The sequence below is a fragment of the Rhinopithecus bieti genome, unplaced genomic scaffold (genome assembly GCF_001698545.2).
Source record: "Rhinopithecus bieti isolate Rb0 unplaced genomic scaffold, ASM169854v2 scaffold_6935, whole genome shotgun sequence".
Classification (NCBI taxonomy): domain Eukaryota; kingdom Metazoa; phylum Chordata; class Mammalia; order Primates; family Cercopithecidae; genus Rhinopithecus; species Rhinopithecus bieti.
In genome coordinates, this window is record NW_016805255.1 from 1,278,404 (window position 1) to 1,302,669 (window position 24,266).

The window sequence follows — 24,266 nt, forward strand, 5'->3', positions numbered from 1 at the left end:
ATCATGACAATGTGGATTTAACAAAAATTAAGCTAAAATGATTGCATATGGAGAGAGGATGACAGTTGGTATAATTGAGTTAAAAATCCTCATCCCCTATAAAAGAAATCAGGACATTTCTGAATCTGGTGAACGGAAAACAGTAATATAGTCATGTTAATTGGGCACATGGAGGAAGAAACTGCTTTAAAAAGTAAGGATGAGTTTTATGTAAAGTGAATTTTACCCCCGTTTTTTAAAAAGGGACGAGCCGGGCGCGGTGGCTAACCCCTGTAATCCCAGCACTGTGGGAGGCCAAGGCGGGCGGATTACGAGGTCAGGAGATCGAGACCATCCTGGCTAACACGGTGAAACCCCGTCTCTACTAAAAATACAAAAAAATTAGCCAGGTGTGGTGGCGGGCGCCTTAGTCCCAGCTACTCGGGAGGCTGAGGCGGGAGAATGACGTCAACCCGGGAGGCGGAGCTTGCAGTGAGCTGAGATGGCGCCACTGCACTCCAGCCTGGGTGACAGAGTGAGACTCCGTCTCAAAAAAAAAGGAGGAGCAGGAGCTGAATTATTGAATGGACAAATGTGTTGACTTTTAAAATACAAATTTTAAATTTTAAAAATGTATGTTCATTGTAAAACCTTCAATACAGAAAATGTTGAAGAAAAAGAAAACTTTATTGCAGCGAGGTGGTCAGTTGTCACTTTGGTATATATCCTTCCAAGTATATATGTTTGACCCTCACAGAGTGCTATATGGAGATTTTTCATGATTTTTGGTTGTGGAAGTGATGGAATTATTTCCAAACATGTCATCATAGTGCTCTTGACATTCTTTTTTCGTGTAGCAAAACATCTTTTTAAATATGTATGGGATCTGCTTCATCATTTTAAATGCCTTCATAGAGTCTCTAATAGAACTGTGCCATACTTATTTTAGCCAGCCTCCTACTGTTGGACTTTCAGGTTCTTCCCAATTTGCCATTATAAACACCATCACAGTGAATGTATTTATACATAGATCTTTCATACATTTTGCTGATTATTTCCTTAGGGTATACTCTTGAATATAGCGTTGTTGAATCAAATGTGTGCAGTTTACCCCAACAGCATTTATTTAGCATTTATTCAGCTGGGATTACAGATGATCAGGTTGGAGAGACAAGGCTTACATATCAGAGGCGTGTGGTTTCTATGGAAATATGCCCAATGAGTGACGTTAAGTGGGCTTGCAGGCTGCTCAGAGAAAACTTAATGGAAGCTATGGAACTTGAGCCAGGAATCAAACCCTGGATGAAATTTAGATGAGCTGGGTTGCGGGAGGAGGCCAGGAGAGAATGTCCCTTGTAGGAAGGCATGTTCTGAAGGTGGCCATGGGACCATCAGCCCTTAAAGTAATCTCAGTCTTCCCAGCCTTTGGCCACCTGCTGTACCTTAGTCCGTCTGCCATCATTACTGCCTGAAAGACCTGAATATTCCTACCTCTCATAGGTGTCAAGAAAACTCACACCTGATAAAAGGGCAAGTAGAGAGAGGCCACAGGTCACTTAAGGGTACTTTGTAACTTAAAGGAGAGACAGGTAGATCAGTCAAATTAGGGGATTCCTGTTGAGGCAGACACAATGGAAGACACAAGAGAGAACTTAAAATAGTAGTAAAACCTTGAAGCCTCTAGAAGAAAAATCGGAGAACTTTGAAACTCAGGGTAGGCATAGATTTGGACGGAGCACAAAAAGTACTTTGTTTTAGTTTGCTACTGCTACCATAACAAATTACCACAAATTTAGCATGTTAAAGCGATACAAATATGTTATCTTACAGTTCCCTTAGATTAGAAATCCAGTGTACTCACTGGGTCTTTGCGTCGAGTCTCACACCACCAAAATCAGTGTTAGCAGGGCTGGATTTATTTAGAAGGCCTCAGGGCCTGTTTCCTATCTATTTCCTTGCTCATTTACGTTGTTGGCAGAATTCAGCTGCTAGTGGTTTTAAATTTTAGGACCCCAGTTTTTGGCTAGCTATCAGTTAAGGCCCACTCCCAGCTCATAGAGGCCACTCACATTCCTCTTGTGGGCTTGTAGCCCTCTTCCTCCATCTTCAAAGCTGGCAGTGGCAGGTCTAGTGGCCCTCCATGCTTTGAATCTCTCCTGCCTCTTCTTCCATTGTTACATCTTTATGATTCACCCTAAGGCCTTCCTCTTCTACTTTTAAGGGCCTCTGTGATAGATTGAGCCCATCCACATGATCCATCTGAAGATCCCGTCATCACATCTGTAAAGTCTCTTTTGCCATGTAATGTCATCGATTTGTAGTTTCTGAGGATTAGGACATAGATACTTTTTGTCAGGGAGGGGCTTCTCTGCCTACCACTCCCTAAAATTTAAAAAGGATACATTGAATTTCATCAAAATAAGAAATTGCTATCCATAAGAGACATCACTAAGAAAATGAATAGATGTACCACAGACTGGAAAAAAATATTCACAACACATACACTTCACAAAGGACAAATAAATAGTAAAAAAGCAAACAACCCAATTTTTAAAATGAGCAAAAGACTTGAGCAGACGCTAGACAAAGTAAGTTATACAAATGAACAATAAACAATAAAATGATGCTTAACATTGTTAGTCATCATGTAACCGTAAATTAAAACACGCCCATTAGAATGGGTAAAATTAACAACAACATCAAAAACACTAACTCCACCCAACTGGAACTTTTGTATATTGCTGGTGGGAGTGGCAAATGATACAAACACATTGGAAAACTGTTAGTTTCTCATAAAGTTAAATAGATTTCAGTCGTTTGTAATTATGCAGAAGAAATGAAAAAGTGTTCACAAAAAGACATGAACAACAACATTTATGTCACCTTTATTTAATAGTTCAAAGCTGAAAACAACCCAAATGTCTATTAACAGTAGAATGAATAAATTGTACAATGGAATATGACTCTTTTTTAAAAAAAAGAATGAATTATCAATACATGTAACAACATAGATGAGTCTCGAAAACATTCCATTTGTATGAAATTCAAGAACAGACAAAAGAATAGTGATGGAAATCAGAAAATGATTGCAAAACTAGGAGATTTGTACAAGAGGGAACTTTCTAGTCTGATGAAAAAGTTGTGCTATCTTGTTTTGATGGTGCTTACATGGGTGTTTATGATTGTCAGAACTCATTGATCAGAAAAACCTAATCTCTTTGTATTTTATTGTATCCAATAAATACTGAAGGTTCATGAAGATATATGAGAAGATATTACAGAGAATGAAAATTAATTTTTGGAAATAAAAATCAATTTACTAATTTTAAACCACTAGTTGACATTTAAAAAATAAAAAAAGAATGATGAGGGCAGATATGGCAGAGTGAAGACTTCCAAAAATCTTCTCTTCTATAAAGGCAATGAGTGTACAAAAATGGTCAAAATCAATTGTTTCAGAACTCTGAAAATTAACAGAGGCCTGCAGTACTCTGGGGAGCATTTATTTAAGAAAAATGGTGTATTAGTCTGTTCTTGCAGTGCTATAAAGAAATACCTGAGGCTGAGTCATTTATAAAGAAAAGAGGTTTCTTTTCTCTTATGAGGCTTATGGTTCTGCAGGCTGTTCAAGCATGGCACCAGTGTCTTCTCAGCTTCTGGTGAGCCCTCAGGGACCTTTTATTTACAGCAGAAGGAAAAGCAAGAGCCAGCATCTTACATGGTGAGAGAGGGAGGAGGTGCCACACACTTTTAAACAACCACGTCTCGCGTAAACTCAGAGCTAAAACTCACTCATCACCAAGGGGATGGCACTAAGCCATTCATGAGGGATTTGTCCCCCATGATCCAAACACCTTCCACCAGGCCCCACCTCCAATATTGGGGATTACATTACAACATGAGATTTGGAGGGGACAGAACATCCAAATCATATCAAATGGCTTCTTAGTTAGAGAGCTTTATGATGTTTTAACTTGCCCTGTTATCGTCCTCTCCCTAGCTCCAGGTAGCCTTGAAAGCCAGCATCTCTGATGTTATAGTGAAAATCAATAGTCTAAAGGTTACTGAAGGGGACAGAATGGGGTTGGAGATCCTACAAAAAGCCCCTTTCTTAGAGAGTTGTCATTATTTGTCCTGTCTGGCAGTTCCCTGGAAAACCCCACATCCTGTACCTGCCTTTATTTGGCTTAACTCAGAATCAGTGAGAACAGCTTTTCCCTGAGAATGTTTGTCAAAACAATCACTGTCCATTTTTTAACATTGCAGCTGCCTGAGGTAGTGATAACAGTTGGAGCAAACAAAAAGCTAAGCAAAAAAACCTTAAAAGGGGAAGCTGGGGAATGAGATATTCACAGGGAGATTTGAAAAGCTCTTTCATATTCCTGGGAACCTCAAAGGCCAGTGAAGGGCTGTGCACATGTCCAGAGCTGTGTGCATACTCAGGAGACTTGAGAAGGCCCTAGGCAATTACCTGAGATTGACCCTGAGGTTCTTTGCAAGCAGCAAATGAAGTCTAAGACAGAGTTATAAACTGACTGCCTGAATGATGAAAATGACCCCAGTATACACACAGGGACTGTTAGCTAAAGCTACAGCAAAGGTCTGTGATTCTGGTATTTACAGAAACATCTGTCCAACCGTTATCTGACTACTAACCTAATGAAGCAGTCACTTCAATGGCCACACATGACAAAGAGTATTACTTTACAGAATTCAATCAGAAAAGGCACTGAAGAAACAGCCACACAAAAAAGCAGCAACAACAAAGCCTGGGGAAGGGGGAGAATCTCATTCCAGAGATCCCACATTGTATTATTGAAAATGTGTAGTTGCCGACAAGAAGTTATGAGACATTGCAAATAAGAAAGTATGGCTCATACACAGAGGGAAAAAAACCCATACAGTCAGTAGAAACCATCCCTAGGAAGCACAAATGTTGAACTTAGTAGACAAAGATTTGTAAATCAGCTATTTTAAGTATGTTGAGATAACTGAAGGAGACTATGTCCAAAGAACTGAGGAAAGTGTGAGAACAATGTCTCACCAAATAGAGACTTGAAGAGATGGAAACTATAAAGATATCTAAATAGAAATTCTGGAGTTCAAAATTATAATAACTGAAATGAAAAATTCATTAAGAGAAGCTCAACTGTAGACTTGGGAAGGCAGAAGAATCAGCATACCTGAAGACAGGTCAGTTGAGATTATCCAGTCTGAGGAACAGAAAGGAAAAAAGAATGAAGAAAAATGAACAGAGCCTCAGATACCTGCGGGACACAATCACGTGCACCGATATATGTATAATAGGAGTACCAGAAGAAGAGTAAATCGAGAAGGGGGAAGATAAAAATGTTTCAATAAGTAATGACCCAAAACTTCCCATATTTGATAGAAAACATGAATCTACATATCCAGGAAGCCCAATGAACTCCATGTAGGATACACTCAAAGAGATCCACACTTGATACATCATACTCAAACCATTGAAAGCTGAAGACAGCATCTTTAAAGCAGCAAGAAAGAAGTGATCTGTTGTGTATAAGGGATCATCAATAAGAGTAACAGCTAATTTCTCATCAGAAACCACGGAGGTCAGGAAGGTGGTGGGATGACGTATTCAAACTGCCGAAAGAAAAAGACAACCAAGAATTTTCGATTCATCAAAAATGTCCTTCATAAATGAATAAGCAATATATGGTATGTTTATACAACTGAATGTTACTTATCAATGAAAAGGAATGAAGTACGGATATTTGCTAGAGTATGGGTAAACCTTCATAATATTCTAATTGAAGAAGCCGGATACAAAAGCCACCTATTGTATGATTTCACTTATATGAAATGTCTGGAATAGGCAAATCTATATAAATAGAAAGTAGATTAGTGGTTTCATGGGGGAACAGTGAATGGGGTAATGGGTTTGGTTTATTGTTGTTTTTGGATTGATGAGAATGTTAAGATGTTAAGGAATTTGTGGTGATGGTTGCACAACTCTGAATGCCTTAAAAAACCACAGAATTGGGCCGGGCGCATAGCTCATGCCTGTAATCCCAGCACTTTGGGAGGCCAAGGTGGGTGGATCACGAGGTCAGGAGATCAAGACCATCCTGGCTAACATGGTGAAACCCCATCTCTACTAAAATATAAAAAATTAGCCGGGCGTGGTGGCAGGCACCTGTAGTCCCAGCTACTCGGGAGGCTGAGGCAGGAGAATGGCGTGAACCTGGGAGGCAGAGCTTGCAGTGAGCTGAGATCCAGCCACTGCACTCCAGCCTGGGCAACAGAGCGAGACTCCATCTCAAAACGAAACAAAACAAAACAAGAGAATTGTATACTTTAAGAGGGTGAACTTTATGATATGTGAATCATATCTTAAAAGAAACGTAGTAAAAATCAAAGCAACACTGCTGAAAACTGTTATAAATCTGTGAAGGCAAATGAAGGAACCATCTCACAGTTCAAGGAAAAAATAGAAAAGAGATTGTTGATGAAGAGTTATGACAGACTTGGGAGTTCTAATGTTTGATCGATAGGAGACCTAGAAGCAGAGAGCCGGAAAGAGGAGTAGCAGCAAGCCAGAAGCAACAGAAGAATTCTTTCCAGAGGGAAGAATGGACTTCAGAAGACTCAAGAATAGCCGGGCGCGGTGGCTCACGCCTGTAATCCAGCACTGTGGGAGGCCGACGCAGGAGGATCACGAGGTCAGGAGATCGAGACCATCCTGGCTAACACGGTGAAACCCTGTCTCTACTAAAAATACAAAAAATTAGCTGGGCGTGGTGGCGGGCGCCTGTAGTCCCAGCTACTTGGGAGGCTGAGGCAGGAGAATGGCGTGAACCCGGGAGGCGGAGCTTGCGGTGAGCCGAGATCGTGCCAGTGTACTCCAGCCCGGGTGACAGAGCGAGACTCCGTCTCAAAAAAAAAAAAAAAAAAAAACCCAAAATATTCCAACTTCCAGGCATCTCCTTGTGAGACTAACAAATTCTAAAGAGAATGAAAATCTTTTCTAGATAAATAACAAACAAAATCAAATCTACCATTAAGGACAACTAGAAAAAAATGAAAAAAAAATCTGAACTATCTGGTCCATGCGACCAGAGAACCGATAGGACAGTAAAGAATCTGAGAGCTGAGGCCCACTTATTCCTTTGAGGGCTTACAGTGGTTCCCAAGAGGAAGGCCAAGAGGTGCAGAGGCTGCGCAGTGCTTTAGACAGTGTCTCAGTGCAGAAGTGACAGGGATTGCTTTCTAGGGTCCGTTAGGGGAAGGATACTTGACGAAACCCCTCTCACTTTGATCTAGAAACCAAAAGGCTAAATCTAAACCTCTAGAGTAAGGGGAACCAGAAGCAGGTGTTCATAGGGACTACAGGTTTATTATGTTACTGAAAGTAAATGAAAACATTTTAGAGTGCTAGTGCGCCCTAGAACCTTGCAGAAGTAGTTACAAATCTTGTCTGGAGAAAGACAGCAAGATAAAATAACTTCTACAAGCAATTCTTAAAATATAGTATTCAGCATAAAATCATGATTTCTCAGAAACATGAGGAAATAAGAAATATGAACAGAAAGAATAAGCATAGAAATAGACCCAAAGGGGCCGTATATATTAGAGTTAAGAGACAAACACTGAAATAACCGTTATTGACTATATGTCTTAGTTAATAGGGGCTGCTATAACGGAATATGGTAGACTGGGTGGCTTAAAAAATAGGAATTTATTGCTCAGGGTTCTGGAACCTGAGAAGTGCAAGATTAAGATGCTAGGATATCTGTTGTCTGATGAGGGCCAGCTTCCTGGTTTGCAGATGGACGTAGTCTTGCTGTGTTCTCACGCGGCAGAGAGCAGAGCAGAGGGGCAAGCTCTTGTGCCTCTTCTTTTAAAGGCACTAATTCCGTTCATGAAGACTCTACCCTCGTGACCTAATCACCTCTGAAAGGCCCCACCCCTAATACCATCGCATTGGGATATAAGATTTCAACACATAAGTTTTGATGTTTGTGTCAGAGGACAGACCTACTTAAACTTTAGGGGGGCACAAACATTCAGTCATAACACTATGGTAAAGAAGAAAAAAGACATTGTTGAACATTTTCAGAGAACTAGAAACCATGAAAAGAACCACATACGTATTCTAGAATTCAAAGAAAAATTTCAAGAAGAAAATTTACAAAATGAAGCCAGAGCCATAAAAATAATGGAAAAAAAGCTCAGAGGAGAGCAAAAACAGCATAGTGAGAGGTCTAACATTACATTTATTCTGTATCTTTAAGAACACAGAAAAGGGTCCGAAGCAATATTTATAGGTGAGCATTTCTCCCAAACGAATACAACAGTTTCACCAAATAAATACAGACGTACCTCGGCACATCAAATGCAACAATTCACCGAATAAATACAAACAAACGTACCTCGGCACATCATAATGAAACTACTGAAAGCCACAGTCAGTGGGAAAATTATAAAAACTGCCACAAAACACAATCTTAAAGTGGCAACAACTAGACCGACAGCTGACTTCATAACAGAAAACACAGAGGCCTAGAGACAATATATTTAAAGGGCTTAGAGAAAATAACTGCTTAGAGAATATTTCCTTCAGGAAGTAAGGTGGAATAAAGACATTTTTTAAACCTTGAAAGCTGAAAGCATGCCAACACCACACTTACAGAATAAACAATGCTAAGAGATGTTCCTCAGAAGAAGGCCGATGATTCCAGATGGGCGTTCACCAATAGAGAAAGCACTGAAAATTCCAAGACATGAGATTTGGGGTCAACATCTGGGTTATAGCTGCATGAATAGCAACTATAGAAAAACATGCACACACACACACAAATGTGTGTGCTAACAAAAGAGAGAGCTGGTATGGCAATCTCAATGTCAGAAAAAGTGTAATTAGAACCCAGAAGAGTAGATGGAGCTGTGAACAGTGGTTAGTTAGATCACCACAGGTCCTTTCAAAGGATGGAGATAGCCAGTAACTTACTCCACGTGAACAAAGATATCTTCCCAACTAAACTCTCCTCAAAACATGCCGAGCTATTGCTCTCCCCCACCCTTCCAGAGTCATATCTCTTCCTTCCCTCTTTGTATTTTTCTCTCTTTTAATCTCTCCTTTTTTCTCCCTGTTCTTTCTTTCATTTTTATTAGTGTCTTCCTTCATCCCATCACTCCTCCTCTCCCTGAATTTTCTGTGCATTTGTCTCACCTGTTGTGGACACAATACTATATTTTTAAATAGGAGTTCATACGTTTTTTCTATTTTATTTTAAAATTGCAATAAAATGTACACAAAATGTATTATTTTAACCATTTTTAAGTATACAGTTCGGTGGCGTTAAGTATAGTCATGTATCACTTAATGGTGAGGATACATTCTGTCAAATGTGTCATTAGGTGATGTTATCCTTGTATGAACATGACAGAGTGTACTAACAGGATCCCAGATGGTGCAGCTTCCTAGGCTCCTAGGTATAGGCTGTCACTCCTAGCCTGATAGACTATGTCCATGGTATAGCCTGTCACTCCTAGCCTGTTACTACGTCCCTGGTATAGCCTGTCACTCCTAGCCTGTTACTACGTCCATGGTATAGCCTGTTACTCCTAGGCTACCAACCTGGACAGCATGTTACTGTACTAAATATTATAAGCAGTTGTGTATCTAAACATAGAAAAGGGAATGTGTTTGTACTGGGATGTTAGGATGGCTGTGACATCACTAGGCAATAGCAATTTTTCAGCTCCATTATAATCTGTGAGACCACTGTCATATATGTGGTTTATCATTGACTGTAAATGAACAGTGGCTCACCTAAAAAAAAAAAAAGAAGAGCTTTGTTTACTTTGCCATAGAATTCTAATTTTCTTCCAGCATCCATCCATCCACCTGCCAAGACACCATATGCTCAGAGTCAGCCACAGCAGTCACAGGATGCAAGCACGGGTAGCCTTTCACTGAAGTTACGGCATTGCTGTTTTGGAGGGTGCTGGGGAGGGGGCGTGTAAACAGATTGTTTCAAATTTAAAAAATCACCTCCCTGTGACAACTGACGATGTGATCGTCTCATCTCTTTGAATGTCGTTTACTCTTTGTGCTTTCTTTGAGTGTATTTGGAACAGAGAACTAATGAGAGTCTGGTTTTAAAGGATTCATTTCTTTCCCATCTTGATTCTGTAGCTTGCAGTGAGCTGCATACTCCATCGCTAGATCGAAAGCCAAATAGTTTTGTTGCAGTGAGTGTCACCACCCCTCCTCAGGCATTCTGGACGAAGCATGCACAGACGGAGATCATTGAGGTGGGTGCTGGTGGTCCCTCCCTAAGGCGCTGTGGGACATTCTCTAGTGGTGTCTCTTGTCCTGATGTTCAGTTACTCGTGCATCTGTAGCTGAAGCCGTATTTACATGAGTTGTTGCTATTTTCCCGTGGGTTTTCAGTACATAGATATTTTTCATCACATTTACTCATCTGGGTAGCATTTATATTGCCATATCCTTTACAGTTATTGATTAACTATTGGCAGCTTGTTTTTGAACAATGATCCTGTAAGCTTCATTGCCTTGTAAGAGGTAAGACCTAATTCCTTCTTGTCACCTCCAGTTGGCTGTTACTTTGGAAGAGTTGTGCTCGTTAATCAAAGCTTAGAAGAGTATTAACTATTAACCACTCTCTTGTCCAGACATATCCCTATTTTTGTTGGTTTTTGTTTTTACAGCCTTTTGAGTTTGGTGTCACATGTTTATGTTTTCCACTAAGTTACATGATAAACATTTATGGAGGGAATTTTGTAAAATCCTTTTAGATCATCGAGCACATTACGTAACGCTAAGTGTAGGAGTTGGTGGCATGAGATCTGTTGTAAAGTGAAGAATTATCAAACTTAAACTGCATTTCTTCTTCTTCACCAGTTGTGCATTTGGGAGGCTTGCCCATCCTTTCAGTCTCTTAGGAACTTATTTCCAAGTTCACGTCAACCATTCTGCTTTCTAAGCATTTGTCAAGTGCTACCTACACATCTAAGCATAGTGCCAGGCACTGTGGATGATACAGAGCCCACCAGGGCACAGTCCCTGCCCCGAGGAACTGACCAGCTGGTGGATGGGGAGGCAGAAATGAATATGGCTGCCCCTGTGCACAGCGAGTATGGGAAGTATTGGAGTAGGAAGGTGAGGAGAGCACCAGGAGGCTGGGATCCTGTCTGACTCTGAGGGTCCCAACAGGTTTCCTAGGGTGGGGCTTCGTGAAATTTTGCTTCAGTATGTCTGCGTTTCTCGCAAGCATTTCTTGCAAGCTCCCAAGTGCATTTCTCCCAAGTGCATTTCTCGCAAGCTCCCAAGTGATACCCAGGTAGCCAGTCGGGGGACTCCACGTGAAGAGCCCGCCAAAGTTCTGTTGTGGTTATGCAAATGTGTGACCACAGGGAAGGATCACGCGGGTTTGGGGTCTAACTGTATCCTGGTCGGTGTGTGAAAGGCGCACGTAGGAGAGCAAGGAACAAAAGCTTTGAAGGCCATGGTGTTTATCAGCACATGGTAGTGAGCCAGTGTAGGCTTCTGGGCAGGGGAGTCACCTGACCAGATGTCCTAACTTGTATGGGACAGTCATTTGGAGGAGTGAGAGTGGGAGGGAGTAGAAAGAAAGGAGTGTGTGACAGAGACTTTGGAGGTGGACCTTGCAAGGGGAGTTCATGATCACTGGCTGGTTGAGAACAACAGAGAAGAAGGCACCAAAGTGCATGCCTGGGCTTGTAAACTGCTTGGAAAACAAGTCAGAGGTGGCCTTAGCCAAGGGCGGGTAGAGGGAGAGATGAGTTGGTCGAGGCCCTAGCAGCCCACCCAGGTGGAGTTGTCCAGTCAGCTTGACTGCCTGGATCTGGATCTGCAGAGAGAAAATGGAGCCAGAGGCCCAGGGAACGGTGGCTGTGATAATTACCTGGTACCTGAGAGAGTATGGTACTATGGGGCTTTGGAGGACATGGCTAAGCTGCTGGGAAATAGTCACCTATGATCTAAAAACTAGTAGTTGATCCTAAAAAAAAAAAAAGGATAGCTTTTAAAAAGTCAGGCTTTAATTATTCCAAACACAGGCTTCTAGAAATATATAATAAACCACTTAAGCCATTCATTTTCTCTCTTTCATCTGCTTGTTTGTACCTCTTAAAGGAATAACCCAAAGTAGTAGGTCTAAATACGCATTACACATTAAGTTATAAAACTAAGAATGCATGTGGACATCCAACTTGTTTCAGTTTTTAGAAATTCCTCCCGTTGAGTGTGAAACCCATGAAATGAGTCCTCAGGCACAGCTTGTTTAATGGGCTGATTTATTGTATGTGGATCTGTCATGGTCTGTCAGACTTCTTTTCCTCTTTTAAAAGCAGAGGGTTTTGTTTGTTTGTTTGTTTGATGTATTTATTTAAGCTGCCTTTAGCATTCGTGTTGATTCAAGACAGTGAGAATGTTAGTTTCTCATTCTGAAAATGTTGATATATTTCAAAAGCAGTTACATTTTAAAATTCCAACCCTGTGTTCTGATTATTTCCTTTTCTGTTCTAGGGAACCAACAATCCTATATTTCTAAGCAGTATTGCCTTCTTTCAAGACTCTCTTATCAATCAGATGACACAAGTCAAACTCTCCGTGTATGATGTCAAAGATAGATCTCAGGGAACAGTTAAGTAATGTGCTGTAGTTCGTGGGATTTTCTTCCCTTTGAAAAAATTACGTAATCATTTGAATGAGAGGTGAACACAGATTCACTTCACTACTGGCTCACAAGTTAACTCATGTCTAAATGCATTTGTCTTTGCAAATTATTAAGCTTTCACATTGGGCTTCTGACATAAGGGTAAGAGGTGCTGTGGGAAGCAGTCAGCTGGACTCTCTGGGGCCATGGTAATTGCATCAGAAGCAAAGCAAGTACACCAATGCTGCCTCTTCCTTCTCTTCCTCAGATGTATTTACTGGGCTCTGGAACGTTCATTGTCAAAGATCTGCTGCAGGACAGGCATCATAGGTTGCATTTAACACTAAGGTTGGTGTTCAGTTTTATTCCCTTGGAAGGATCTGGAATGATGAGGTCCGGGGACAGATGGGGAAAGGACCCACTTCCTATACTGAGAGAGCACCCTTCCCTTCCCAGAAGCGGTCTGTGTGGGGACAGTGTGTTGTCTACTGAGGCAAAACAAATTACTTAGCCTATCAGGAAGTGGAAACTTTTAGCATCCATAGGAGATATGAGCACAGCTGTACTGAGCCCTGAAGGAAAGCCTGGATACCTATCTAATAATACTGAGTGTGTTTCTCTGTTATTTAGCCCCTCCTCAGTGGAATATCATCTCCCAGACAGCAGGGAGTTTTGTCTGCTTTGCTTCACTACTGTTTCCCAGACACTTAGAATAGTGCCTGGTGCCCAATAAATGTTTGTGGAAGGAATGAGTGAATGAAAGAGAAACCCCCACCGTGTCCCAGGATGGAAAGATGAAAGATATCAGGATGTCAATCCTTCCAAATCATTTTAGGGGCACTTCCCACCAAAAACTCTGACATGGTGTTCTTTTTTCAGAATAATGTAAAAATTGTGAGAACTATGATCTGGGAAAACAATCCAAAATAGCTAGGAAAATTTGACACAAAATTAAGTCCCTGCAATGTTGAGACATTCTGAAGCTACTGTAAGTAAAGTAAAGACAGTATTGTAGGCGTTGACTATCTAATCAGTGGACAGGATGAGAGCCCTGCAGCAGCCCTTAGTTTGTTTAGAGAACTTCATTCAGGAAAAAGGAAAAATCTTAGGTAAAATGAGAGGGACCGTGTAAGGAAAAGGACTTTGAGAAAAATATTTAGTTACATCATGTGTCAGAGTTAACTCTAGTTGGGTTAGAGTTAAATGTACAAAATGGACACCATTCGTTTTAAAGGAGCTAAAGGCGACTGATGATTGAACAGATAGAGCAGGAAAGGACTTCACAGGCATGAGGACAGGGCGAGGAAATCACAAAGGAAATGGTCAGTAGATGGGACCAGACAAAAATTTAGAACCTGATTAAGTGAGACCTTGTAAATAGAAAGCCTGAAGTTCCAGGGTGTCCCCAGGCTCCCTGGATGGATCAGATGAGCCCAGGCCGCCATCAGCCTCCTGGATAAAATGAGAGGGATTGTGTAAGGAAAACGTGTCAGGGCGAAGCTGACTGAGGCTGGCGTAGCATCCGCTCTGTCATCTCAGGATTCAAGGGCTTCAAGAAGCCCTGGCTGGATTCCATTAGTTGGAGTCCAGGCTTAGGCCTTGGGCTAATATAAACCTGAGGGTGGAGTGGGAAGGAACAGAAAAGGGCCCAGGGCCAGAACAAGGTGTTCCTTAGTCCTCACTCTGACACGTGTCCCCCTCACCCTCTGGGCAGGGCTGAGCCCAGGCACTGGCAGCAGCTCAGGAACAGCATTGGCTCCTCCTCAAGGAGGCCCCCTCTGACTTCACCTGCACGTCCACACTTCCCTGTGGTGCATTGTCCGCTCAGACACAGCCCTCCACTGTGCCCCATGGTTTCCTCATCTGTCTCGCTGGGGAGGAGCCCTGTGCACACAGTGAATGCTGACTGACTGGTCAGTCAGCTCGGCCCTGCTGCCCCCAGGACCCTGATGACCCAGTATGGCTAGGGCTTTGCATTTCAGCGGAAAAGAAGCACAGCTGCAGCACCACTCATTAAAGCATGTTGTACATCACAGGTCTGCAGAGAGTGACCGTGTGGGTAACATCACCGTGATTGGCTGGCAGATGGAGGAGAAGTCAGACCAACGGCCCCCCGTGACCCGGTCTGTGGACACTGTCAATGGGAGGGTGAGTTACACCACTTTCCTCCTCTCCTTTAGAAAGAGCAAGGGAATTAATCAGTAAAAATGCGGCTCTCGTGGACCTAGCCCTTGTGCTCAGCAACGGGCAGGACCTGCTGCTTGATGCTGCTCCCTGTGGACACTCTGGTCCTCCTTAGGCACACCTTGAAGCAGGAAACAGGGCTCCCGCCTGTAAAGCCCTGCTGCCCTGGAGCCTGCCTCTGTTCTGGGCGCTATACTAGCCACTTCTGGAGGGCAGGAATAAGCGGGAAAGAGCCCTACTGGAAGAACTGCAGTCAGGGGGCAACTTAGGGGGTGTGGAGGGCAAGCGAAGAGGCATTTAGGACCCAGGCCATCTGTCCTGTTTTGTTAATATCTTCCTCTCCCAGACACATGCATGCCCTGCAGTCTCCTGGTGCATACCTTCACCTTTTCATATCCTCCACTCTTCCCTGATCCTCCTCCCCCTCTCCAGCTACACCCTCCTGCACCCACTCTCATGCACAGTCTCTCACACAGACACTCAAAAATTCTAATTTCAGAGCCCCGACACTGGTAAGTAGTCATTGTTGTACAATACAGAGATGTCTCATTTCACCCAAAATAAGCCCAGAATGTTAGTTCTGGAAATATCCCTTGGCATCATCTATTCTCTTCCTTTCGTTTTATACATCAGAACACTGAAACACAAGGTGAAGTGACTGAGAAACCACGCATGCCTAGAGAACTGTGTGTGCATGAAGTGGTTCAACACACTGGGAGGTGAATTACTTTGTGGCTTGAGCAGCATGTTTATTGTAGAGGTCATGGTGGATATTCATCTTAAGAGTTCTGTTGTGATGTATTTAGGCCACTGTTTCTGCTGAATGTTCTGGAGTCATCTGAATCTCACAGTTTTCTTGTGCATTTCCTTACACATTATCAGATGGTTCTTCCCGTCGATGAAAGCTTGACGGAGGCATTAGGAATCCGATCCAAATATGCTTCATTGCGAAAGGACACTTTGCTGAAATCGGGTAAACAGCTTCCTCCTTTGGTATTCTTGCCTCTTTTGTGAGTATCCACTTGGGCCCGCAGTCCCCTTTGTTCCCCACCTGCTGCGATTGTCCCAGCCATGCACCCTAATTGTCACCTCTATGCTGCTTATCCTCGTGGTCTTTTTGCAGCATATAAAGAGTTACTACAAAAAACAATAATAATTTTCCTTGAAAGAGGATTAAAAAATAAAAAAGAGTCGGTAATACTCCAAGGAAGTAATACTTCATCTCACTCTTTCCTGTTTCACATTGGGATTGGTGACTGGCAACAGCCTCCCTGCCCCCAGCTGCTTGCACTTTAGAGTTAGTTACATGTCCTGGGACAGGAAGATTGCATGTTGCTGGGAAGAAGTGTTCAGACCTAGCCACTTGGTGGGTTTTCGGTGTAAGCGTTTTAATTCCCATGAGATGAACAGCGAGAGGACTTGAGTTGTCACCATCCCTGAGGGCCAGGAGAGAAGAACCCATGAGACAGGTCTGCAGCCAGTTCATATGCAGCCTGTCTCCCCTGTCATCCCACCTCAGTGTTCGGAGGCGCCATCTGCCGCATGTACCGGTTTCCAACCACTGATGGTAACCACTTGCGGATCCTGGAGCAGATGGCAGAGAGTGTGCTCTCCCTGCACGTGCCCCGGCAATTCGTGAAGCTCCTACTAGAGGAAGATGCAGCCAGGTGAGGCCACACGGAAAGACTGACTGTCCATCATACCCATATCATGTGCCCCTTCCTTTCTGAGATATAGCGGGCAGAGCACGGGCATCAGATAGACCGGACTGCAAACACAGCCTCTCCCCTGGCAACTCTGTGGCCTTGGCTTGCCTAAGCCTCAGTGTGCTCATTGGGATCATGGATTCCTGTGCAAGGATTTCATAAGACAGTGTGCTTGAACCCAGATGTGTGTCCCGCACTCAGAACCTCCTCCCTTCTCTTCTTTCCTCTTTTTTTTTTGAAACAGAGTCTTGCTCTGTCACTCAGGCTAGAGTGCAGTGGTGCAATCTCAGCTCAACGCAGCCTCCGTCTCCCAGGTTCAAGTAATTCTCCCGCCTCAGCCTCTGAAGTAGCTGGGATTACAGTTGTGCGCCACCAGGACTGGCTAATTTTTGTATTTTTAGTAGAGATGGCGTTTCACCATGTTGGTTAGGCTGGTCTCGAACTACTGCCCTCGGGTGATCCACCTCGGCCTCCCAAAGTGCTGGGATTACAGGTGTGAGCCACCATGCCCAGCCTGCCTTCTCTTCTTTTCTTTCCCCTCTCACTAGTCCTTCAGAAAGTTAGAAATAACTGGTAATTGTTTGATCCTAGCTGCCCAGCAGTATTTTTCTAGGTTAGGGTCATAGATAAGGGCTCCAGAAGACTGAGTATGACCTGTCAGCTCACTGTGGTCCCATAAGGGTCTTAACCCTTCTGCATCTCTCAATCCAGGGCATATCCTCCTAAGGTGAGGAGAAGCCCAACAGGTGGCCCAGGCCGTGCAGATTATGTCCCCTGTCTCTCTCTGTTTTAGTTTTGTGCTGCTGTAACAGAATGCCAGAGACTGAGTAATTTATAATGATCAGAAAAGTGTTTGACTCATGGTTCTAGAAACTGGGAAGTCCAAAAGCATGGTGCTGGCATCTGGTGAGGGCCTTCATGCTGCATCATCCTGTGGTAGAAGGCATCACACAGAAGAGCGCTCTTGAGAGAAGGCCAAACTTGCTTTTATGACAAACCCACTGTTGCAATAACCAACCCATTCCCACCATGATGACATCAGTCCATTCATGTGGGCAGTGCCCTCATGACCACATCATCTCTTAAAGGTCCTACTTCTCAAAACTGTGGCATTCAGGATAGTTTCCAACATAGGAACTTTGGGGGATAGTCTCAGACTGTCATTTCTCCTCCTTGTCCTCAAATGATGTTATTTATAAACACAATATAACAGAAGCAGGAAAGAAAAGCAAGGTAGCCAGAATCCTGCTATTTTCAAAGAGCTATTTTGTTTCCGTTTTTTATCTGGAAAAAACATCACACTTGAAGATGCAGGGCAAGAATAATGCAATGAGCACCTAGGTACCTTTCACCTAAAATCACCAACTGTTAATATTTTGCCAATTGCTTTCTCCATGTATGCACATATTTTAATAGTTATTTTAATTTTACAAATTTTTGTTCAGCCTTGTCCATAGTTGTGTATATTTACATAGTGACAATCTATTTTTCCATGTATCTTCGGTTTTCATGTTTAAATGTCCCATTACATGGTGTATTATAACTTTAAAGAGTTTATTTTTTGTTTGAGACAGGGTATTGCTCTGTTACCCAGGCTGGAGCACAGTGGCACCATCATAGCTCACTGCAGCCTGAAACTCCTGGGCTCAAGCCATCCTCTTACCTCAGCTTCCTGAACAGATAGAACTGCAAGCACACACCACTATGCCCAGCTAATGTTTTCATTTGTTGTGGAGACAGGGTCTTGCTATGTTGCCTAGGCTGGTCCCCAACTCCTGGCCTCAAGCACTCCTCCCACCTTGGCCTCCCGAAAAGCTGGGATTCCAGGCATGACCCACCATTCCTGGCCAATGGAGTTCATCCATTTAACAAGTGCTTTAGTTCAAGGGTTTTGTTGTTGTTTTCAGCAACAACCACATGTCAGGCACTGTTCGCAGTGTGGGAGGCTTCTTGGTGAGCTCAGTGTGGGGGTTGGTTGGAAACAGAACTGGGAACCTCACACAGGAACTCCAGATGTGTCAGCGTGTGCTGGAAGTGAAAAGGGAACTGTGAGAAGAAAGAGGGTGGTCAGGGCGGGCCTCTGTGAGATGATGACATTAAACTAACACCTGAAGCGTAGGAAGCAGTCACATGAACACGGGCAGACAATTCCAGAGGGAGAAACCAGCAGTGGCCTGGCAGATGGAGCTGCTGTGCTCAGAGCGGCCTGAGGTCATGGGGCCGGCTGGCCATGGAGCCCTACCTGCTCTGGGTGTCCTTTTATATTAGTTTTGCTATTTTAATGATAATAAAATGGCACAGCTTTTAAAACAATTTAGACAAGTCAGATTTCCTAAGACCTTATCTAAAATTTAGCTTTTTTTCTTTCTCAAAGGAAAACACGAGTGCAGTATAAAAAAAAACAAATAGCGCAGAAAGGTTTAACTAAAAACAACTCTTGGGGCTCTACTTTCTGATCCGCTTCCCAGAAACAATCCCTTTTTGAGAGTGTTTACTGAGGTATTTCTAAATATATGTGTAAAGTGTCCTCTTCATTAATCAGCTTCAGGGATTAGCTACCGATTTTCTATGCTGAGGGATTGGCCTTTTATACCTTCCCAGTCCCCATTTTCCTAATTTGGTTATCCTTTCTGTTTTTAAATCCATCTCGTGATTTTGCTGTTATGATTGTGTCACTCTTCTTCATGGCTGAGCTAAGGAATTTATATTTCAGTTCTTATACAGCTTTTATTTTTTTGGAGATAACAATTCCTCTTTTTCTTCTCTCCTCCGTCCTCTTCCCCCTTCCCCCTTCTGTTACCCTGTGCCTCTGTCGAGCACACACATAAAGACAAGATCTGGCCTGATTTCATCCACAGTGACACAGAGGGCCACTTTTAGGTTCAGACAGCTCCTCTCTCACATAGACACGGAAGGAAGAATAACCAGAGGTGCCAGCTCCCATGGTCCTCGTCCCATACCCAAAAAGGATGGCAATGAGACAGAAGGGCTTGGGACGGCAGCGTGATCTGTGGAACTCCGCTGCTGACGAGCCAACTCTAGGCTGCAGCTGAGGGGTTTTAGATTCTGCAGCTCCCTTATCAGGGGGAGGGCAGAAGGCCCATACCTCGGGAGAACCTGGGAGGCCATGAGAAACGCTGTCCTGATAGCCTCCTAGGGGAGATGACGAGACAAGCGGGAGATGGCTCAGGGCAGTTCCTCACAGCCTGCAGTCCTCTCTGTTCTGGGAGGATCACACGTGGTTTTGCCCAGACTCAGGTGGGCTGTGGTTTGAGCCTGTGCTTGAGGGTACCTGCAGGTCATCAGGGTGAAGCTTCTCCGCAGCAGCCTGCCTCCTCCTCCCCACCTCCTCCTCCCCACCTCCTTCTCCCCACCTCCACTTAGTTTCCCTTGAACATTTGACTACGTTCCCGTGAACAGCTACTCTGGACACATTCCCGTGTGGTCAGTGGTTTGCCTTTCATGTAGCTAGTTGCGTTTTAGACAGGTAGTGTAACCATTGTCCTGGCCCACCCTGGGCATCCGCGATTCTTGCCCTGCAAATGCTGTTGTCCTGGGTAGGCCTCCTGGGCCTCTCCGGGGAAACCAGTTAGCCCGCAGCCTGATGCATCTGTGTCTTGCTTTCAGAGTGTGTGAGCTGGAGGAGCTGGGAGAGCTGTCCCCTTGCTGGGAGAGCCTCCGGCGTCAAATTGTCACCCAGTACCAGACCATCATCCTCACGTACCAGGAGAACCTGACCGACCTCCATCAGTACAAAGGTGGGCGCACCGCCATGCTGTCCACACACACACTCTCACTCACTGTCACTCACCCTGCTTTCCCGGCCAGAGATCTGGAAGACAGGGCCACTTACACATTCCCACTGACAGACCCTTTAATGGATTTTTAAAAATAACTTCTCATGTAGGTGTGAATTCTTTCAAATATGGGTGTTTCGGATCTTAATTAAAAAGACCAATCTGTGAATTGCAGTGAAGAGTCCTGCTATGGTGTCATGTACCAAAACAGTCACTGTGGAATGAAATTTAGGGGAGACGAAATCCTGGGCTGTTACTGGTTCATGTTGTTTCTTCATCTTGGACTAATGTCAGTACAGTGACCGAAAGGATGTAGGTCACTCGCCTTGAAACAAAGCAGGTTTTCTTGATTTCGCGGTTTAAAGAGTCAGGGGTAACTTCTGGTAAATATATACATTGTTAAGGGGGAACTCTGTGTTTCAAGGCGCAGAAAACAAAGTGGAGTGTGAATGAACACCTCACTGTTTCTCCTTGAAAGATGCCATCTGATTTTCAAAACACTCTCAGGGCAGATTTAGAAATCTGTTCTTGTTCCTTTTTTATTCCAAGTGGAATGAATTTTTTGGTTTTTCATTACTCTATGTATTACTTTAGCATTTTGAATTATTCTCTATTTTTGGATTCTTCCCTTTGATTCCTCTACATAATGGAATTTCAGGGTTTAAGGAAAACCTTAAACCCTTAATGTGGTTTTGACACAGAACCTATGAACCCGTCTGTAAACTTGGATGAGAAGAAGCCAAATGCAGAACTGACAAGGAGGTGTTGCTTAGGCTTGGCGTGAGTCTGAAGAGAGGGTCTGAGTATGTCACCAGGAGAAACAGCAGCGTTTGCCCAGGGAGGAACCGAAGGAGTCACCCATGCCTGCTGCCTCCTACCTGGGAAAGTGTGAAACCCACCCAGCCTTGAGTTTTCTAGAGCAGAGCTTCTCAAATGTCAGTGTGCACCTGGATTCCTTGAGAATTGTGTTGAAGTGGCGGTCTGGGATTTTGCCTTTCTCATAGGCTCTCCGACGCTCATGCTGCGGTCTGTGGACTGCACCCTAAGTATCAGGCCGTAGAGAGCCACCTCCTGTGGCAAATTGGAGGCACACAGTGGCTGGTCTGCGATTCGTATGCTGGCAGTATCAGTTGATATTTTTCATTAGATGAAATGTTTATTTCTTCTACTCTTGTGGTTGTCAGTTTAATTTGCAATCCCTTTATTTTGTAGGCATGTGATTCTCTAATTAGTTATGGATTCTGATTATAGAAACAAGATTGTGGATATTTGTTATAATATAGTGTCCAGGTTCCTTAACCAACAGGCGTGAACAGGGAAACATCGAAGTTCATGTGTCAGAAGGCTGGAATCAATGCTGTATTGCATTTGTTCATCTTGATGGGCCTGAAGGGTTGAGAAGGCCTCTTCATCACCTTCGAGAGTTGAGATGTATTGCTCTAGCGAAACCAAATTCTTCGCTCTTTGATGATGGTGGTCTCTGGAGTAGAACAGGCAGTCTCTGGCATGGACCCCTTTGCTTATTATAGTAGTGCTGACATGCTGCACAGAATGACAGTTTTTGTATCAGATCTCTCAGTAGAGAGCCGAGTCTTGGAAGACGCAGCGTCGTTACCATAGCTTTTTGAAGCCCGTTCTCCCTGGCGTCATTCACTCCCTGAGCACCCAGAACCAGCTCTCCCGACCAGCGGGCTGCCCTTGGCGTCTCACCCACCTGCCACCTGGAAATGAAATATGCTCATGGCAACTCAGAACCTTCTAGGCCACTGCCGACACATACCTGTGTATATGCCACAGCATCCTCTGAATTCCATTTTCTACTTGCAGCTCATGAATGCAGCATGTGTGCTGATGGCCTTTATCTTCTCCTGTTCCATTTCTTAGGGCCCTCGTTTAAAGCAAGCAGTTTGAAAGCAGATAAAAAGTTAGAATTTGTTCCCACAAACTTGCACATACAAAGGATGAGAGTTCAAGACGATGGAGGATCAGGTACCTATTTTTCTGCCCCCTCTCGTTGAATCACATTTTGCTGCTTTTCTCTCTAGGTACTTGGTCCCTGTGTGCCCCACATCTGCCCATTTCCCTGTGTGCTCTGGGCGGCTCGGAGGAGAGACTTGTCACAAAGACCTTCAAAAGGTCTCTGTTAAGAGCCCGCACCACTTCCTTTTGTCTCTCCTCACTCAGCTTCCCTTTGTATTTCTGCAGTAGAAAGTTGCCTGTTGGTCATTCTTCTCAAGGAGGGATGCAGACGGGAGTTACAGGGTGGCTTCCTGCAGCCCGTGTGGCTCCACTTGAAATGTTTTGAACCCCTTTTTGCTGAGGTGATGGCACTGGACTCCAGGAGACCCTTGGGCCGCCAGGGCTGTGGGAGGGAGGGTCAGGACCCCAGACTTGTGTGCATATCCCTATAGCTGGCTTGTCCACAGGCCTGAGCCCAGAGTAATGGAGGAGAGCTTTCTGTCATTCAGATCAGAACTACGATATCGTCACCATCGGGGCGCCAGCAGCACACTGCCAAGGTTTTAAGTCAGGAGGTCTCCGCAAAAAGCTGCACAAATTTGAAGAGACCAAGAAACAGTAAGTAGCCAGAGAGAGTCTGTGGTCCTTGTACAGTTTTCTGATGCTTTTCTCAGTTTAAAATAAAATCAAAGTATGACCACAAAAACATCCAGCCATCTGATCCGCTTCTGCGTGGTGGGAGGATCTGCCTCATGGAGCCTGTGCTGCTCTGTTGGCATGTGACTGAGCTGGGTGGGTGATGAGGGCACTGGATCGAAGGTCCCGTCCTTCAAAATGAGGAGCAGATTGTGATCCATCTCAGAAGTGGTGCTCCAGGCAGCCACCCTATGTGGGCTCTGCTGGCTCGGCATCCTTTATAGAGTCCCTGGCCAATCAGTTGAGCACCACAGGCATTGAGCCTGGAGCACGTTGTTTCCTAGAGTGCAGCAGTGGTAAACATTCCCAGTTTCTGAAAGATTCGGGGGGCTGTACAGAGCTCCTGTCCTGAGCAGGAAATTTCCGGGTAGGGAGGGTGGTGAGGGGCATTTCAGGCAAAGACGTGGCAGAAGCAGTGCATGTGGGGAAATGTGGCCGGGTGCATAGTGCCGGGAGCGGAGAACTAAGAGGACTGGCCTTGCTGCCAGCCTGCTCTGTGACCAGAGGTACAGCGCCCAGCAGATCTAGGCCTGATTCCAGGAGCTCAGGGCCTTGCCTGGGAGTAGACAGGTCAGCAAGCGCCATTTGGCGTGACCAGTGCCCGAAACAAGCATGCTGTTTCGGGTGCATGGAGCAGGGCATCCACCCAGCCCCCAGGGGTGGGAGGGAGAGAGCCAGAAATAAACCCAAGCTGTTGTGTTCGATGTGCGGGAGGCATTGATGATCTTCCAGAATGTCACCTGTGAAGATTTCAGCGGCTCAGGACGTGGGGGTGATGAGTGTAGATGACCAGTAAGGTCTTTGGACTGTGACCGTAAAATAGAGGAAGTAGCATGAGGTGTTTGGTTTAGGGAGAATAATTATGACTTAGCATGTGTTTGGGCTGATAGGGAAAGACAGAAGTGGGTGAGGTAAGGTGAATGAGAAGAAAACAGTGTTGGAGCAGGGTTCTCACAGGATGGAAAGAGGCAAGAGCGGGCGTTCGTCAGAAGGGCCAGGAGAAGAGGGGGCCTGCAGAGAGATGTTTGAGGTGGGAAGGAACAAGCAGAGGCATCCATCAACAGCCTCTGCAGCATGTGGGCTGGGGAGGGTCGGACTCAGCAAGCGAGCATGGAACAGTGGGAGGGAAGGTGAGCAAAGGCCCAGGGAGCGTCACAAGAATCCCATGGATGGTCAGGTGAAGAACTCTGGCACATGCCATGGAGCTGGTGGTTGGCATCTGACTGTGCTGCCACGGCTGGGAGTCAGGACATGACCTG

The 24,266-nt window shown here is 44.4% G+C and overlaps 1 protein-coding gene across 19 annotated transcripts in view; it reads left to right on the forward strand.

The window, feature by feature from the left end:
- The window catches only part of INPP4A (inositol polyphosphate-4-phosphatase type I A), a 99,921-nt gene that overhangs the window by 25,372 nt on the left and 50,283 nt on the right, over window positions 1-24,266 (forward strand). For all 19 annotated transcript variants that reach the window (XM_017871874.1, XM_017871866.1, XM_017871876.1 and 16 more), the window contains 9 exons: window positions 10,160-10,278; window positions 12,536-12,652; window positions 12,934-13,013; window positions 14,702-14,813; window positions 15,732-15,822; window positions 16,369-16,516; window positions 20,183-20,313; window positions 22,237-22,341; window positions 22,821-22,929. In XM_017871874.1, coding sequence (XP_017727363.1) covers window positions 10,160-10,278; window positions 12,536-12,652; window positions 12,934-13,013; window positions 14,702-14,813; window positions 15,732-15,822; window positions 16,369-16,516; window positions 20,183-20,313; window positions 22,237-22,341; window positions 22,821-22,929 — 1,012 coding nt within the window. The remainder of the gene's footprint in view (window positions 1-10,159; window positions 10,279-12,535; window positions 12,653-12,933; window positions 13,014-14,701; window positions 14,814-15,731; window positions 15,823-16,368; window positions 16,517-20,182; window positions 20,314-22,236; window positions 22,342-22,820; window positions 22,930-24,266) is intronic.